Here is a 17,855-nt window from a genome sequence, read left to right as displayed (position 1 = left end):
GGGAGGGGGCCTCTACCGAGCTCATAGCGCCCCTTAAATGCACGTGAACAGGCAACTTTTCCCTTTTCCCACCAGAGGCACACACCAAAGCTGCGATTGCCACAGCGGCGCCACCGCCAGAAACGGAAGGCGACTGCTTCACACTACGCGCTGCGGCGCGCTCTTCAAAACAGCAAATTTTACTACTGCTCAAATACCTTCTTCATGAAGCCGATGGGAGGGCGCGAATCCGTCGTCTCCCAGGAGAACAGCTACTTCACACCTGTACTGTGGGACGGAGACAGACTGGCGGCGGCTCCATTATGCTCTGGGGAACGTTCACATGGGCATCCATTGGTCCAGTGGAGCTTTGCAAGGCACCATGACGGCCAAGCAGTATCGTACACTGAACTCAGACCACGTACACCCCTTCAAGATGATCTTGTTTCCCGAAGGCAATGGCATTTTTCAACAAGATAATGCGCCATGCCACAAGGGCAGGAGTGTGATGGATCGGTTCGAGAAAGACATTGATGAACTCCAAGTGATGTGCTGGCCTCCAACTCGCCGTAGGAATCCGTCTGGGATGTGACTGAACGTCGTGTCCGTGCCCATCCTCCATCTCCCCGGAATTTACGGGAATTAGGTGATTTGTATGTGTAAATGTGGTGCCAACCCTCTCCAGAGACCTACCAAGGCTGCACTGTAGCGACTAATCGCTGCTCTCATCCATGCCAAAGGTGGACATACAGCTACTAGGTAGGTGGTCGTCATCTTCTGCCTATTCAGTGTATACAGCCAATTGGTTGAATGATGTTCATTCGTAATAGGCCTTGTCCAGGTTTCAGTACCACTAGAGATATCTCCTTCAGAATGAATGAAATCTTCAATAGTGTTTTAAACATTTTTTTCCTTTATTATTAATATTTGAGGTACTGACGTGGGAAAAGTACTAAGTCAAAACAAATCATTTTTCAGATTTATTATCGAAAAGGTAGTGAGACATGTCGCCAGTGGCACAGAAGAAGCAGACTGTCGAAGTTGTCAGCCGTTACGTTCTTACGAACGATGCGAGATGGCACTTGTAACACCAAGTGAGCTGGCGTGGGTTTGGAAGTAAGTCAAGAAGCCACAGAGATACCAGCGTTTACTCTGTAACCAACCGTTCATTACTGTGTTATTCATTCGATAGTAACGTTACTAGGAGTTGTTAGAACGACAAAATGACTCCCAAACTTGTTTCATTCACGTATCTCTGACCGTGTGGTGTGCGAAATGCGCGGGGCAAAATAAAAATTGGATGGTTTTGACGGATTTAACCTACTCAGTGGACAACAGCATGGTTGAAAATGTCAATTTGTGACTTCTAGTATCGGAGTATTCGTAGATGCCTTGTCTCCCAGATTTCGGAATAATAGAGAAGACAAAGAAGATTTCACAACCAATGACTCCTCACAAAATAGCTGATATGATTAGAGGAGCGCAGCATTTACAGCCATTCAATGTTGTTAAGATGTCGGAGGAACATTTCTATGATTTCACCTCGGCATGCGGTATATTATTGCATGCAGAACTAGTTAAGGTCAGTTCTGCTTCTTGGAATAGAATTGTGAGGGATAAGCTGTCCATTGTACGAATAAAAGATTCATACAATGAAATGTAACCGTGGGGGGAGCACGAAATTTTGAAAAAGGGTAAATTCAGCTAGAATTAAAAAAAAAACTTCTTGGTGATTTTGGACTACATGGAGGTCAAATATCGCGCATTTCACCACAATATTTGTACACCATAATTATATTTCTTATAAAATGTGCAGCTTTCTGTAAATATATAACCATTTGGTAAATACAACTTCATTTTTCATAATGTCAAACCAGTGTTTTGCTTCTCCTCTCAAATTTGCCTTCATGAGTTACTCCCTTCCCCATGTCAACGCCTCGAGAAGAAAATGTAAATAAGATGAAAGAATAATAAACATAAATGTGAGATATACACAATGAATTAGAAAAATTTTAAGGCGAAAATAAAATGGAAATTTTTGTACATACGACACATGACTTCCTTCACTTTCAGTTAAAAACAGTTGCCATAAAATGTAAAAAACAGACACACGGCAAAATTACATTGAAAAACATATTTAATAACCTTGGTGGGGAACACTGATGTTAAGAAGAAACACGTCTGTGGCAGTAAAGCTGAAGGACCTGCCCTGGCGTGGGTAGTCTAATTTTGAATCGGAATGGCTGGTCGTCAAGGAGGGCACAACTGAGGTAGTATATAGATGGAGGAATGCGATAATCGCTCAGCCGTATGAAACACGTAACTGAAGCGGTAATACAACAGTGTGACATACATTTTCGGGTCTTAAATAGAAAAAAATTGTACGTAGTCTAAAGGCAAGGACATTATAAAAGAGAATCATCATCATCAGTTATCTGCTATATTAGCAGGTCCTTTGCCTCTCCATTTTCTGCGATCCATTGCTTTCTTCTTAAGGCTGCTGTATGTTGTACCGTCCATCATGTCATCCAGTATCTGGAATCTCTTCCTTCCTCGCTTCCTTTTCTCTTCTACATAACCTTCTAAAACTGTTTTTATCAGTCCGTCATTCTTTCTTAATATATGCCCAATCCAATTTCTTTTTCTTTTCTTTATTACATCTAGTAACTGTCTTTTCTCTCCCACTCTTCTCAGTACCTCCTCATTTTTTACTCTGTCCATTCAACTTATTCTTTCCATCTTCCGCCATGTCCAGATCTCAAAAGCCTCCAGCCTTTCTCTGTCTTTTTTCCTCATAGTCCATGTTTCAGCGCCATATAGAAAAGCACGCCATACAAGACATTTTATGAGTCTCTTTCTGAGTTCTCTGTCCAGGCCGCTGCAGAAGATTCTCCTTTTCTTATAAAACGCCTCTATTGCCATTACTATCGTTGTTTTAATTTCTGTGGTGCACTTCCAGTCGGTGTCTATCCTGCTTGCAAGATACTCAAAATTTTTCACCTGTTCTAGTGTTTCTCCATTCAGCATAATTTTTATTTCCTTATTTCCTTCTAGTGCCAATACTTATGTTTTATTTGTGTTAATTTTCATTCCATATTTTTTTCCGTTAGTTGCAATGGTGTCCACCAAATCCTGTGGCTAGAAGGACCACGTCATCAGCAAAGCTCAAACACCCTACTCTTCTTCCTCCAATTTCTACTCCTTTGTCATCTAATGAGCATTGGTCAATCATATTTTCCAAGTAGAGGTTGAAAAGAGTAGGTGATAAACAGCATCCTTGTCTTACTCCTTTTCCTAGTCTGATCCAGTTTGTACTTTCTCCTCTCACTTTAACTGAAACTTTTTCATTAAGATATAATGAGTTTATAAGTCTTCTGGTTTTCCAGTCCACTGCCTTTCCCTCATTATAGTAGCCAGCTTGTCCCAAACCAAAAGAGAATACAAAACGAATAAAATAATTTTCCTTTAAAATGACTACGACAATATGTAGCACAAACGAATAAAATGATTAATTGCAAAAATATGTGCTGAGGCAAAATAAGAAACTTAAACAAGGTATTGTTATGTGCAAAGAAGAAAAATATTCTTGTGTTTACATCTATAACCAGAATCCCGCACCGTCTGCATTCTAGCGGTAAGGAAATACAGGGACCGCTAAGTAAAGTTTTTTTTTGCAAACCTTTATTTGTGATGAAAGCAATGTTGCGTCCACATTTCTAAACCAACAGATGCTGAATCATGTGCGATAATAAAGTGCGTTGGTCCCGCTCTGAACCTCCTACAAGCAGTTATTTGCCTTGGCGTTCAAAATGGCTCTGAGCACTATGGGACTTAACTTCTGAGGTCATCAGTCCTCTAGAACCTAGGACTACTTAAACCTAACTAATCTAAGGACATCACACACACCCATTCCCGAGGCAAGATTCGAACTCTCGACCGTAGCAGTCGCGCGGTTCCAGACTACAGCGCCTAGAACCTCTCGGCCACCCCGGCCGGCACATTGACGTTCATTGATAGAGTTGTTGGTTGTCCACATAAGGGATAACGTGTCAGATTGTGTTCTGAATTGGGGAGGGATCTGGTGATCTTGCTGGCGAAGGTAGAGCTTGACAAGCACGAAGAAAAAACGAGAAACTCTTGCTGTGTGCGGGCGGGCTTTAACTTGCTGAAACGTAAACCCAGGATGGCTTTCCACGAGCGGCAACTAAACGGGGCATACAATGTTGTCGACGTACCGCGGTGCTTTAAGAGTGCCGCGAATGACAACCAACGGGGCCCTGCTATGAAGTGAAGTGGCTCCCCAGACTTTCACTCTAGGCTGACAGTCAGTTCGAAGCGAGACTGATCAATGAAGAATTTTTTTTGAGTCATCAGTCCTCTGACTGGTTTCATGCGATTGACACGAATTCCTCTACTGTGCCAATCTCTTAGTCTCAATTATGTACTCCATATCCTCAATTATTTGCTGAATAGATTCCAATCTCTTTCTTCTTCTAAAGGTTTTACACTCTCAGCTATCTCCAGTAGCATGGAAGTTATTCCCTGATGTCTTAACAGATGTCCTGCCACCCTGTCTACATCTATATCTACATCTACAACCATACTCCGCAAGCCACCTGACGGTGTGTGGCGGATGGTACCATGAGTAGCTCTATCGGTTCTCTCTTCTATTCCAGTCTCGTATTGTTCATGGAAAGGAGGATTGTCAGTATTCCTCTGTGTGGGCTCTAATCTCTCTGATTTTATCCTCATGGTCTCTTTGAGAGATATACGTAGGAGGGAGCAATATACTGCTTGACTCCTCGGTGAAGGTATGTTCTCAAAACTTCAACAAAAGCCCGTACCGAGCTACTGAGCGTCTCTCCTGCAGAGTCTTCCACTGGAGTTTATCTATCATCTCCGTAACGCTTTCGCGATTGCTAAATAATCCGGTAACGAAGCGCGCTGCTCTCCGTTGGATCTTCTCTATCTCTTCTATCAACACTATCTGGTACGGATCCCACACTGCTGAGCAGTATTCAAGCAGTGGGCGAACAGGCGTACTGTAACCAACTTCCTTTGTTTTCGGATTGCATTTCCTTAGGATTCTTCCAATGAATCTCAGTCTGGCATCCGCTTTACCGACGATCAACTTTATATGATCATTCCATTTTAAATCACTCCTAATGCGTACTCTCAGATAATTTATGGAATTAACTGCTTCCAGTTGTTGACCTGCTATATTGTAGCTAAATGATAAAGGATCTTTCTTTCTATGTATTCGTAGCACGTTACACTTGTGTACATTGAGATTCAGTTGCCATTCCCTGCACCATGCGTCAATTCGCTGCAGATCCTCCTGCATTTCAGTACAATTTTTCATTGTTACAACCTCTCGATATACCACAGCATCATCCGCAAAAAGCCTCAGTGAACTTCCGATGTCATCCACAAGGTCATTTATGTATATTGTGAACAGCAATGGTCCTACGACACTCCCCTGCGGCACACCTGAAATCACTCTTACTTCGGAAGTCTTCTCTCCATTGAGAAAAACATGCTGCGTTCTGTTATCTAGGAACTCTTCAATCCAATCACACAATTGGTCTGATAGTCCATATGCTCTTACTTTGTTCATTAAACGACTGTGGGGAACTGTATCGAACGCCTTGCGGAAGTCAAGAAACACGGCATCTACCTGGGAACCCGTGTCTATGGCCCTCTGAGTCTCTTGGACGAATAGCGCGAGCTGGGTTTCACACGATCGTCTTTTTCGAAACCCATGCTGATTCCTACAGAGTAGATTTCTAGTCTCCAGAAAAGTCATTATACTCGAACATAATACGTGTTCCAAAAATCTACAACTGATCGACGTTAGAGATATAGGTCTATAGTTCTGCACATTTATTCCACGTCCCTTCTTCAAAACGGGGGTGACCTGTGCCCTTTTCCAATCCTTTGGAACGCTGCGCTCTTCTAGAGACTTACGGTACACCGCTGCAAGAAGGGGGGCAAGTTCCTTCGCGTACTCTGTGTAAAATCGAACTGGTATCCCATCAGGTCCAGCGGCCTTTCCTCTTTTGAGCGATTTTAATTGTTTTTCTATCCCTCTGTCATCTCTTCTTTTTCGTAGTGTTTTCCATCTATTCCTCTCCTCACCGATTCTGTGCAGATCCTCATATTGCATACATTATCAGTCAACCTAATTTTCAACAGTCTTCTCTAGCATCACATATCAAACGTTTCGATTCCTTTCTGTTCTGATTTTCCCACAGCCGATGTTTCACTACCATACAATGCCGTCCTCCCAACGTAAATTTTCAGAATTTTTTTCCTGAAATTTTGACATTTGTTTGATATTAGCAGTCTTTTCTTGCCCAGGATGGCCCTTTTTGCCAGTTCTAATCTGTTTCTTATATTCTCTTTGCTCTGTCCGTCATGGGTTAGTTTGCTCCAAGGTAGCAGAATTCCTTAACTTCATCTACTTCGTGATCATCGACCCTGATGTTAAGTTTCTCACTGCTCTCATTTCTGCTACTTCTCATTACTTTCGTCTTTCTTCGATATGCTCTCAATACAAATTCTGGACTCATTTAGACTGTTCATTCCATTCAGCAGATCGTGTAATTCTTCTTCACTTTCATTGAGGACAGCATTGACATCAGCGAATCTTATCGTTGACGTCCTTTCTCCTTGAACTTAAATCCCACTCTTGAACGTTTCTTCTATTGTGGCTAAGTACCCTCTGTCAACCACTTTACAGTGTTGTCCAGGTAATACATACAGATGTAGATACATGGTTGAGATACGATCTGTTTATTGCAGGCGTGCAAAGGTCGAACCAGGGACCCTGGCGCCATTGTCCGAAACTGCATCGGTGACTCAACAGATGCTGCTGCAGTTATCCCAGCCAGCTTCCAGGTGCCATCGTTCGCTGACTTCCTCATCGCCTACTCCACATTCGAAGGTGTGGTACAATGTCAACTACCAGAACATCTGTTCTTTTTTTTAATTTTTATTAAGAGTAATCAGTTTACCAAACATACGTCTATTCTATGCAGCTCAATTCTGCCCATCTATAAATGCTACGCGAATGATAGAAGTTAAAAAATTTTTTTGCGTCTGTACTGCTGAGAATTTGAACAGGTAAAAACACATTCATGAACTCCCACAACAACTTTGTTCAGCAGCATTTGTACATCGAATCATTGCAAATCTTTGGGAGTGGCAAATCAGGAGGGTAACATACGAGGGCTATCCACAAAGTACATTACGTTTTCGTTTGTGTCCGTTAGGGGCGGGGCTAGCGCGGCCATCTTGGTGTCATGGCATTCCGCCGCTCAGTCGGCATCCTGCCGTGCTAGGGAGAGGTTCGTTCTGTACTCTGTTGAGTTACTGTGACAGTTTGAAATGTCAGTGTTAATTGAAAATGCCACGAAGTGTGAAGTGCGTGCTGTAATAAGGTTTCTGACTGCAAAAAACTGTACACCGATAGAAATCTATCGGCAGCTTTGTGAAGTGTATGGGGACAACATAATCACTGAAGGTGGAGTGCGTCAGTGGGTCATAAAATTTAAAAATGGCTGAACTAACGTTCACGACGAAGAGCGAAGTGGAAGACCCAGCATAGTGACTGCCGAACTTGTCGAAAAAGTCGATGCCGCGGTCCGTGAAATCCGTAATTTCACAATAACGGAACTCTCTATGAGTTTCCACAAATTTCACGAAGTTTGTTGCACGAAATCATTACCGAAAAGCTAGGTTACCACAGGTTTTGTGCAAGATGGATACCAAAAATCTTGACAGAGATTCACAAAAGTCAGCGAATGGCTGCAGCGTTAACGTTTTTGGGCGCTTACGAGAAACATGGCGACTCATTCCTCGATCGCATCGTTACTAGTGACGAAACATGGGTTAAGCATGTGAACTGCGAGACAAAATTGCAGTCAATGCGGTGGGGGCACACAAATTCCCCCCAAAAACCCAAGAAATGCATGCAGACAATGTCGGCAAGGAACGTGATGGCGACTGTCTTTTGGTACAGAAAAGGTGTGATTTTTGTGGATTTCCTCGAAAGAGGCACTACAATAAACTCTCAAAGGTATTGCCAAACTCTGCACAACCTCAGAAGAGCAATACAAAACAAGCGCAGGGGAAAGTTGGGCTCAAAGATCTTGCTGATTCACGACAACGCCTGGGCCCACACGGCAAATGCCACTTGTGAAGTTCTCGAATCTTTTAAGTGGGAGTTGTTTCCTCATCCGCCGTACAGTCCCGACCTGGCACTGAGCGACTTCCACTTATTCCCAGAAATGAAGAAGTGGTTGGCTATGCAGCGTTTTGATGACGCCGCACAGCTTCAAGAAGAGGTAACCACGTGGTTGAAGGCGCAGGCGGCCGAATTTTACGACGAAGGAATTTCCAAGCTCGTCCATCGATACTATAAGTGCCTTAATTTAAATGGCAACTATGTAGAAAAGTAGTATTTAAGTGTGGCTTTCATCTGTATATAATAAAAAAATTTCCAATATTTTATTTATTTTTAATTACAAAACCTAATGTACTTTGTGGATAGCCCTCGTATAATGCGTATTTAAGTAGCTGTACGCCCTTCTCGGTTGCCAGAATATAGTGAAGTTGGGTGTGCTCTTTCTCCGCGTATTCACTGCTGTGGTTCAAGGTGGTTACTATTCAGAGGTATTTTTTCCTGCAAACGTCACTTAGAAATATAAGCGACGTAATTGTTTGTTAAAAGGTTCTATCTGGGCTCGCGCGGAGTTAATCTAATGGGAGGAGGCATCTACCTGTTGCAGAAAATTCTTTCCGTCATAGTTTACTGTACCTGTGAATCCGTATATCGACTGTCTGAGCTCTTTGCTCCAATGATGTTCCACAGCTTATGTTTCTAAACCGAGTTATTATTAATGAAATTTTTACTTATAAAAGTTTCATTATTCATGGTCTTGTTTGTTAGTATCTTTGTAAAATTGAAAGGATGTGACTTCATAACTTGAAATTACTTTTAACTCGTTAAAATCATTCGAGGCACATTTTAGTTTACGCAAGATCACTGCTTCAGAGGTTCATTAATACTTTTGTGATGCTTTTACTAACAAAAGTTTAAAATTCAACAGAGCAGTTTTCCTTCGCCACACAATTTAAAAAAAAAAAAATGTTGTGACTCGACTTCATTGTGTTCTTCTCATTGAATCACACACAGTACATGACAAAAGTTTCTGCCGCAGTCAACGATAACATGTTCGATGCTGTGAATGGGTCGGCAGATGGACGTATATACAGTTACAATGAAACGTTTTCCTTTAAAATATGTACACTAGTTAAGGGACAGCGACCCAGGCGAGTTCTGGCGCATCTACATTTGTGGGCTCGCTGTCGGCTGGTAGATTTTCAGCGATCGTCGCTCTCAGGCCAGTTACGAACGAAGTACGGTATACGACGCTGCTCTCCACTGTCCCCACCTGGCGCCATGAAACAGAAAACACGAAACAGAAAACGATTACGTACTTCAGTTAATTGTTTCGGAGTTAAAACATTACAAACCTCACAGAGAAAGAAAGAAACTGACCTAATTGTCGCACTGTTGAACATGGAGCTCCGTAGCTGACCGAATGTATGAATTCTCCACCGTTACTGGTTAAAAGGTAAAAAAAAAAAAAAAAATCTGTTCATTTGTGCAGAAATTTGGTTCGGAACATATACACAGTGACGTTGCCCAAGCGGAGCACAAAATAAGTAAATAAATAAATGGACAAGTAATTTGTTGTCAGGTTTTTGAAGGTCTATTTGTTGGCCGGTTCAATGCTGAAATTTGTTAAACTTACGTCAGAGAAGCACTCGACCCAAAGGACAGGAAAGAAGGCTCAAAAATATTATAGTTCAAGAATGCATTTGCAGATGATCAAAAAATTGAAGAGACTAACAAAAATTAAGAACCTATTAGGGAGGTGGTTCTTGATCAAACTGAAGGACTTAAAGAAAACGTAGAAAATCTTCCACATAACTGCTATGCAAAAGAAGATAGTGTATTAGTTGAAGAAAGAGCAAATGGAGAAGAATCCAATGAAAGTAGTAGTAATATTGTCTTTTCTGACATCTGTCAGTGACCTTTGAATGTCTTGGAAATCTAACAGTTGAGTCATCAAAATAATGACAAAAAACTTAAAAAGAAATATCAGCCACAGCGTGAGAATGTTTATAGGACTTGGATGGCACTTTCAACTAAAAATCACAGTTTGTCTATTATTGTTGCAGTCTCTTTACCACAGGCACGAGTTTGAACAACGCATATACTCGTAAATTTGTTAAAAGTTTTCAAGCCCCACTAGAAATCTGCCCACCCTCTGCCTCGTACCTGCGTCCATTGTGTCCCGCCCTAGCTGCATCCGGACCGTCCCAATCACCTTGCTCTACCTGTTCCCTGGGCGCGGCCGAACTCCGCCCGCACAGTCCCGTCTGCCTATTAGTGTCGCTCTAGTTTTCGTAGACTTCACATCGTGCCATTGGATCTTACCATCTCAATAGTTGTGATATGGAAGTTTCAACGACAAGTCGTGGTAAGCCTAGTTGCCGCTATGAAGGTTATTCTTACACGGAAGCATAGCCGCGGAAAGCTTAAATCCAAGAATTCTACAGTGCTCTTTTCGCACCAGCATCAATATGGAGCTCTGGATGGCGCAAGGTTGGAAGTACAGAGGACTCTGAACCAGGCAAAAAAGAGGGCACGAGAGGAAAATACGTTTATTTCTAAAATCTATTCAGAGGAGTTAGGTAGCTTGCATAATCGAGGGTACGACTTTGTGACAGAAATGCCAGAGCAGCGAACAACGAAGAGGGCGGGCAAAGTCACAGGGAAGTGAGAGGGATCCAGAGACAAGAGAAGAGACTGAACTTAAAGCAGAGCTATTAACTATGGATGATGACAGCAGTGTCCTGTTAAGCGACGATAAATCAGGAGACAGGATAATAGTTTCTTGTGGAAGAGCAGGGAGAGAGGCTCTAAGAAGTAAACGAGACTTTTTTTATGGATGGCACGTTCAAGTGCTGTAGCAAACAGTTTTCACAGATATACAGGGTGTTACAAAAACGTATCGCCAAACTTTCAGGAAACATTCCTCACACACAAATAAAGAAAAGATGTTATGTGGACATGTGTCCGAAAACGCTTAATTTCCATGTTAGAGCTCATTTTAATTTCGTCAGTATGTACTGTACTTCCTCGATTCACCGCCAGTTGGCCCAATTGAAGGAAGGTAATGTTGACTTCGGTGCTTGTGTTGACATGCGACTCATTGCTCTACAGTACTAGCATCAAGCACATCAGTACGTAGCATCAACAGGTTAGTGTTCATCACGATCGTGGATTTGCAGTCAGTGTAATGTTTACAAATGCGGAGTTGGCAGACGCCCATTTGATGTATGGATTAGCACGGGGCAATAGCCGTGGCGCTTTACGTTTGTATCGAGACAGATTTCCATAACAAAGGTGTCCCGACAGGAAGACGTTCGAAGCAATTGATCGGCGTCTTAGGGAGCACGGAACATTCCAGCCTATGACTCGCTACTGGGGAAGAGGACACCTGCAATGGACGAGGCAATTCTTCGTGCAGTTGACGATAACCCTAAAGTCAGCGTCAGAGAAGTTGCTGCTGTGCAAGGTAACGTTGATCACGTCACTGTATGGAGAGTGCTACGGGAGAACCAGTTGTTTCCGTAGCATGTACAGCGTGTGCAGGCACTATCAGCAGCTGATTGGCCTCCACGGGTACACTTCTGCGAATGGTTCATCCAACAATGTGTCAATCCTCATTTCAGTGCAAATGTTCTCTTTGCGGATGAGGCTTCATTCCAACGTGATCAAATAGTAAATTTTCACAATCAGCATGTGTGGGCTGACGAGAATCCGCACGCGATTTTGCAATCACGTCATCAACACAGATTTTCTGTGAACGTTTGGGCAGGCATTGTTGGTGATGTCTTGATTTGGCCACATGTTCTTCCACTTACACTCAATGGAGCACGTTATTATGATTTCATACGGGATACTCTACCTGTGCTGCTAGAACATGTGTCTTTACAAGTACGACACATGTGGTTCATGCACGATGGAGCTCCTGCACATTTCAGTCGAAGTGTTCGTACGCTTCTCAACAACATATTCGGTGACCGATGGATTGGTAGAGGCGGACCAATTGCATAGCCTCCACGCTCTCCTGACCTCAACCCTCTTGACTTTCATTTATGGGGGCATTTGAAAGCTCTTGTCTACGCAACCCCGGTACCAAATGTAGAGACTCTTCATGCTCATATTGTGGACGGCTGTGATACAATACGCCATTCTCCAGGGCTGCATCAGCGCATCAGGGATTCCATGCGACAGAGGGTGGATGCATGTATCCTCGCTAACGGAGGACATTTTAAACATTTCCTGTAACAAAGTGTTTGAAGTCACGCTGGTACCTTCTGTTCCTGTGTGTTTCCATTCCATGATTAATGTGATTGGAAGAGATGTAATAAAATGAGCTCTAACATGCAAAGTAAGCGTTTCCGGACACATGTCCACATAACATATTTTCTTTCTTTGTGTGTGAGGAATGTTTCCTGAAAGTTTGGCCGTACCTTTTTGTAACACCCTGTATACAGTTCATGCAGATTTTGGAAGTAATAAAAATGAGACTAATATCGAACCAGTTGCATTTGCATTTTTACCAAATAAAAGGAGAGAGACACACATCCGACTTTTCAGAAATGTGCTGGAAAATATTCCAGAATGGAACCCTGCAGGTGTGACTGTAGATTTTGAGTCAGGAGCGATTTCTGCAATTATACATACGTTACCAACTTCCTCAGTGCATGGACGCTATTTCTACATGAGAAAGTCTTTCTGGAGGAAAGTACAGGATCTTGGACTCACTCGAGAATATAAAGAAAATGAGGAAGTGAGACAACAAGTTCGCACGTGTGCGGCACTGGCGTTTCTACGGCCTGAAGATGTATGTGATGGCAGGCTGGAGATACATTCACAGGCAGCGGATGTTCCTAGGCTTTCTGATTTTTTCGACAATTTTGTAGAGAGGTGGTTGGAAAATGAAGAAAACCCTATCAGCCTTTGGAGCTGCTACAAACGGCTCCATCGAACAACTGACCACCCCTGCGTGTTCGTATTACGATTGCAGTGGGCGCGCAAACATCGGGGCTCGACCGTCGATCAATGTAAACGTGTCGACTCTTCTGGTGAATCACATTTTTGCTACACTAGGTCGATGGCCGCCCCCACAGACGCCGTCATCGAGATGAACGGCGCTCGAAACGTCCAGCGTGCCACGGACGCAGGCTGGTGGGATCAATATTATGCTACGGGAGACATTCTTCTGCGCTTGCATAGGACCTGTGGTAGTAACTGAAGACCCGCTGATAGCTGCGGACCACCCGCATCCCTTTATATCTTCCCCAACGGCGGTGTCATCTTTCATTAATATAATTGTCCTCAGTGGTTTGAGGAGTTTAAGACTGAACTCACGTTGAAATTTCGCCGATCAAATTCGCCTGATGTAAATCCTATGGAATCCATTTGGGTCCGCATCGGGTGCCATCGCCGCGTACTCAGATAACAGGCTCGTAATTTATTCGAATTACATGACCTTCGCGTCGACATCTAATGCCACATACCTCCATAATCCTATCAACAAACTGTCTGATCTCTGATACGCAGAATCAATGGTGTATTTCATTACAAAGATGGACAAACAAGCTGTTAAGCGGGTGGTCATAATACTTTAGCTCATCAGTGTAAAATATAGACTGGCATTGCCAAAAAATTCGGTTCTGGAGGAGAGAAGTATGTTTGCATCCAATATAGCTTTAAGTGTCAGGAATTCTTTTCTGAAGGTACTAGTCTGAAGCTTGCCCTTGTATGGAAGTGAAACGTAGACGATGAGCAGCTCAGGCAATAAGAGAAGAGCTTTTGAAATGTGGTGCTATAAAAGAAAGACGAAGATTAAATGGGTAGGTCGTGTAACCAATGAGAAGGTACTGCATAGATTTGGAGAGAAAAGAAATTTGTGGCGTAACTTGACTAAAGAAAGGAATCGGTTGATAAGGTGCATTTTGAACCATCAAGGAGTCATCAATTTAATACTGAAAGGAAGTGTGGGGGCTAAAATCTGTAAAGGGAGAACAAGAGATGATTACAGTAAGCAGGTTCAAAAGGATGTAAGTTGTAATAGTTAATTGGAGATGAAGGGGCTTGCACGGAATAGAATAGCTTGGAGAATTGTACAAACCAGTCTTTAGACTGAAGACCGTAACAACAACGTTTAGTTTGTTTCTAATGTTCAATTGTCATTTCGCGTTTTAATGGAGTCCAATAATGGTAGTAGCCGAAACTAGTTATTACGGAAACTAAAATTTCTATCCTGATGGAACGTTTTGACAAAAAGTACAAAAAGTGATCGCGGGATCTTACTAATACTTTACGTATTTGACTGATGGAAGCAATAAGATGGGTATGGTGAGAAATAAGTAGATGCTGAGGGTAGTGGGAGAGCAAGACAACTACTGAGTGTAATTAAAAGAATGAAAAGAGCCTGAGAAAGGTGTGTGGAAGGTGAGTTGAAGGGTGAAGAGATTTCTAATCCTGGACGGTGTGGAGGACGGCGGAACGTACATAAGCATGAAGAACCGCCTGAGACGCAGATGAGAAATACCTGTTAATGTAGTAGTTAATGTCTGATAATACTGATGATGACTTTTCTCATAAAATGTAGAGTTAGTGTTACGTTAGAAGAGCGAGTATATGTTATTATTTCTCTAATCTCAAAAGCAACATCCATCTATGCACAACAAAGAAAGATGCTTTCTTATATTATGAAATGAGTAGTAGAGATACTATTACTATGGATATTCGGTTATACCTATTTCTTTACACAATTGTATGATATGCCTCAATATAGTTCCTTAACTTCATGTTATTATCAGTTGTTAGTCTAGAACCGGTAGGAGCATTAACAGAAACATGACTGGGACTGATCATTTCAGTGGAGGTGTATTCGCATATTACATCACTCCAAACGGAATAAGACAATGAAGCAATAAAAGAAGGAAGTAATTGAAACTTTGATTGACCAGGTTATTTTTTGTAACTCTTTATAGTTAACAATGAACAACTTAAAAAAAGTTACGATTTGTAGAATGGGTTTGATTTCATTGGTCCATCATTTGACAGGCCTCTTAGCGATGGACACTTTTATTTTTCCATCATATGACAGGCTTTATAGTGAGGAACACATTCATTGGACTGTCAGACGATGGCCATTGCTGCGAGGGAACGCTTTTGTGATCTGTGATATTATGCGTTTCATAGTGATGGCTGTTGTGTACATAGTTCCGCGTAGTCAGCGTGTACACATCTTTCCCACTAGAGCACGCCCCGCTAAGCACAACAGCGAAGGCGCAGCGCTCGTTTGTTTCCGCACTACGAGATGGCGCTGCCATAGAGACAGACCAAATTCTGCTTCCGCCAATCCGCGTATTAATATGTAACGCAGCCAATGAGATTGCTGCTAACATAGCACCTTTTCGCCTCGTGGATCACACTCGCGCAATGATTCATGAACACGCGTGGTATTATAATGAGTGTACAGACCTCCGATTAGTCAGTCTGTACAAGTTCTACATTTGTCTGTACCAGTCTATAGTCAAGTTTCAGTCTGGGCCCAATAAAATTACCATATTCCTGTACATCGCCATGAAGATAAATGTATAGACACTTTTGTCAAGTATCAGAGATATATGTGAGAATAAGATTAACGTACCAATACCAAAGGAACTTCAGACTGTCAATTGTAAATAGCATCCAGAACCAAGTTAAGTAATTTTTAAGCTTTTTATTATTTTAATAAATGTGGGTGAAAATTAAGCAAGTTCTTTTTAAAGTTGGTCACCGTCAATCTGCTACTCTAAGCATGCAAGAGGCATTTCTATCGTCTGACCTAATGGCAGAAGATAAACACTCCACGATAAGACCACGAGACATATTGCTGATATTCACCTACTTCGTAAGAGCGACAAGTCAAATAATCTGAGGGTGTGTGTACCGAAGGTCTTACAGTACGCTCACCACAATGCCACACTGTGATGAATCCACAGTTAAATGTGTCTTGTAATGGGGGCACTCTTTTCTTGGCACATAGTGAGGACACACTTTTATTGGTATGCCAAAATACAGAACTCGCAGCAAGAGCACACTGACATCAGTCCATTAATGACACTTCTCACAGTGTGAGTGTGTGTATGCGTTCTTAAGGGAACAAACTACAGGGGTCATCGGTCCCTAGACTTACACACTATTTAAACTAACTTAAACTAACCAATTCTAAGAACAACACACACGCCCGTGCCCGAGGGAGGACTCCAACCTCCAGTGGGAGTGGCTGTTTCTCATAGTGAGGGCACACTTTCGTTTGTCGTATGACCGCCCTCACAACAAAGTAATACTTTAATTCTTCTGTGATACTATGAACCTCCCAGTGATCAGTCCTTGTACTGAGTGGGTTTGGTGATTGATTTGATTTGCACAGGGAGACAAAAACAACAGTGGTCAAGCCCATTGTTGCCCACCTGTGATACCAGCAACGCTAACCAGTAGCCTAAATATGTAGTAGGAAACCCTTTAGTAGTTCCTTATTGGACACTATTTCTTCAAGACTTAATGACACGAATATCCTGTGTCTTTGGACGTCTAACGCTTCTCATTACAAGCTCAGGTGTGTCGCGATTTCATCCCTCTCATCACAATGTTTACACTTAGGGGCTTCTTTCTCCATAGTAATAGTATCTTGGTGTTTCTCAAAGTTCTCATGGCCAGTCATTACTTATACGTTGTCCAAGTCCGGGATTACAGAACTTCTCGTGAAACTTGCCTTTGGCTTCATTAACTTGCCAAGTTTTTGCTTTTGGATCATCAATATTCTACATGTTGCCTCCTGATCCAGCTACGTAGTTTTGATTTTACCGTTGCGTTAGTATGGTTAGGGTAGGTTCTGGTGCAATAAATGTATCGTCACACCTGTCTTGGCCAGCTTATCAGCTTGTCCGTTGCCAGTTGTTCCTGAGTGACCAGGGATCCACAGCAGTTTTATTCTGGTGTTTTCACCTGGTCTCACAAGGGCATCGTGGCATTCTACTATGATCTTTGATATCATTGCAAGGGATGATAGAGATTTCATAGATGCTTGACTGGCTGAAGATGCTACGAGCCTTTAAGCATCTACGCTAGTTCTCCTCAAATGGTTCAAATGGCTCTGAGCACTATGGGACTTAACTTCTGAGGCCATCAGTCCCCTAGAACTTAGAACTACTTAAACCTAACTAACCTAAGGACATCACACACACCCATGCCCCAGGCAGGATTCGAACCTGCGACCGTAGCGGTCGCGCGGTTCCAGACTATAGCGTCTAGAACCGCTCGACCACCCAGGCCGGCCAGCGCAGAGTCCCAGATGATCGGAGAAAAGCGCAAGTGCATCCTCTATACAAAAAGGGCAAAACCACGGACCCGCCAAATTAAAGAGCAATACCCCTAACATCGATTTGCTGCAGAATTCTTGAACAGATTCTCGGTTCGAATATAATAAATCTTATAACCGCAAATCAGCATGGTTTTAGAAAGCGCCTCTAGTGCGAAACTCAGGTTGCCCTGTACCGCGAGTTAGGGATGCCGCGGTGCCCCATTGGAGCTGTTAACGAAGGTACGAGCATATGGAATAAGTTCGCAGTTACATGAGTGACTCGAAGGCTTCTTAAGTAATCGAGCTCAGTATGTTGTCTTCGACGGCGAGTGTTCAACAGACATTAGGGTATCGTCAGGAGTGCCCTAGGGA

General features: G+C 42.6%; 1 protein-coding gene across 3 annotated transcripts in view; it reads left to right on the top strand.

Moving 5' to 3' along the window:
• Positions 1 to 17,855, top strand: part of LOC124551125 (caspase-1-like) — a 148,872-nt gene that overhangs the window by 118,623 nt on the left and 12,394 nt on the right. For all 3 annotated transcript variants that reach the window (XM_047126094.1, XM_047126088.1, XM_047126080.1), the window contains one exon: positions 6,784 to 6,925. In XM_047126094.1, the coding sequence (XP_046982050.1) occupies positions 6,784 to 6,925 (142 nt within the window). The remainder of the gene's footprint in view (positions 1 to 6,783; positions 6,926 to 17,855) is intronic.

The sequence above is a fragment of the Schistocerca americana genome, chromosome 1, assembly GCF_021461395.2.
Source record: "Schistocerca americana isolate TAMUIC-IGC-003095 chromosome 1, iqSchAmer2.1, whole genome shotgun sequence".
In the NCBI taxonomy this organism is placed as follows: domain Eukaryota; kingdom Metazoa; phylum Arthropoda; class Insecta; order Orthoptera; family Acrididae; genus Schistocerca; species Schistocerca americana.
The sequence above is the reverse complement of the archived record's forward strand: the minus strand, read 5'-3'. Positions and strand labels throughout refer to the sequence as shown.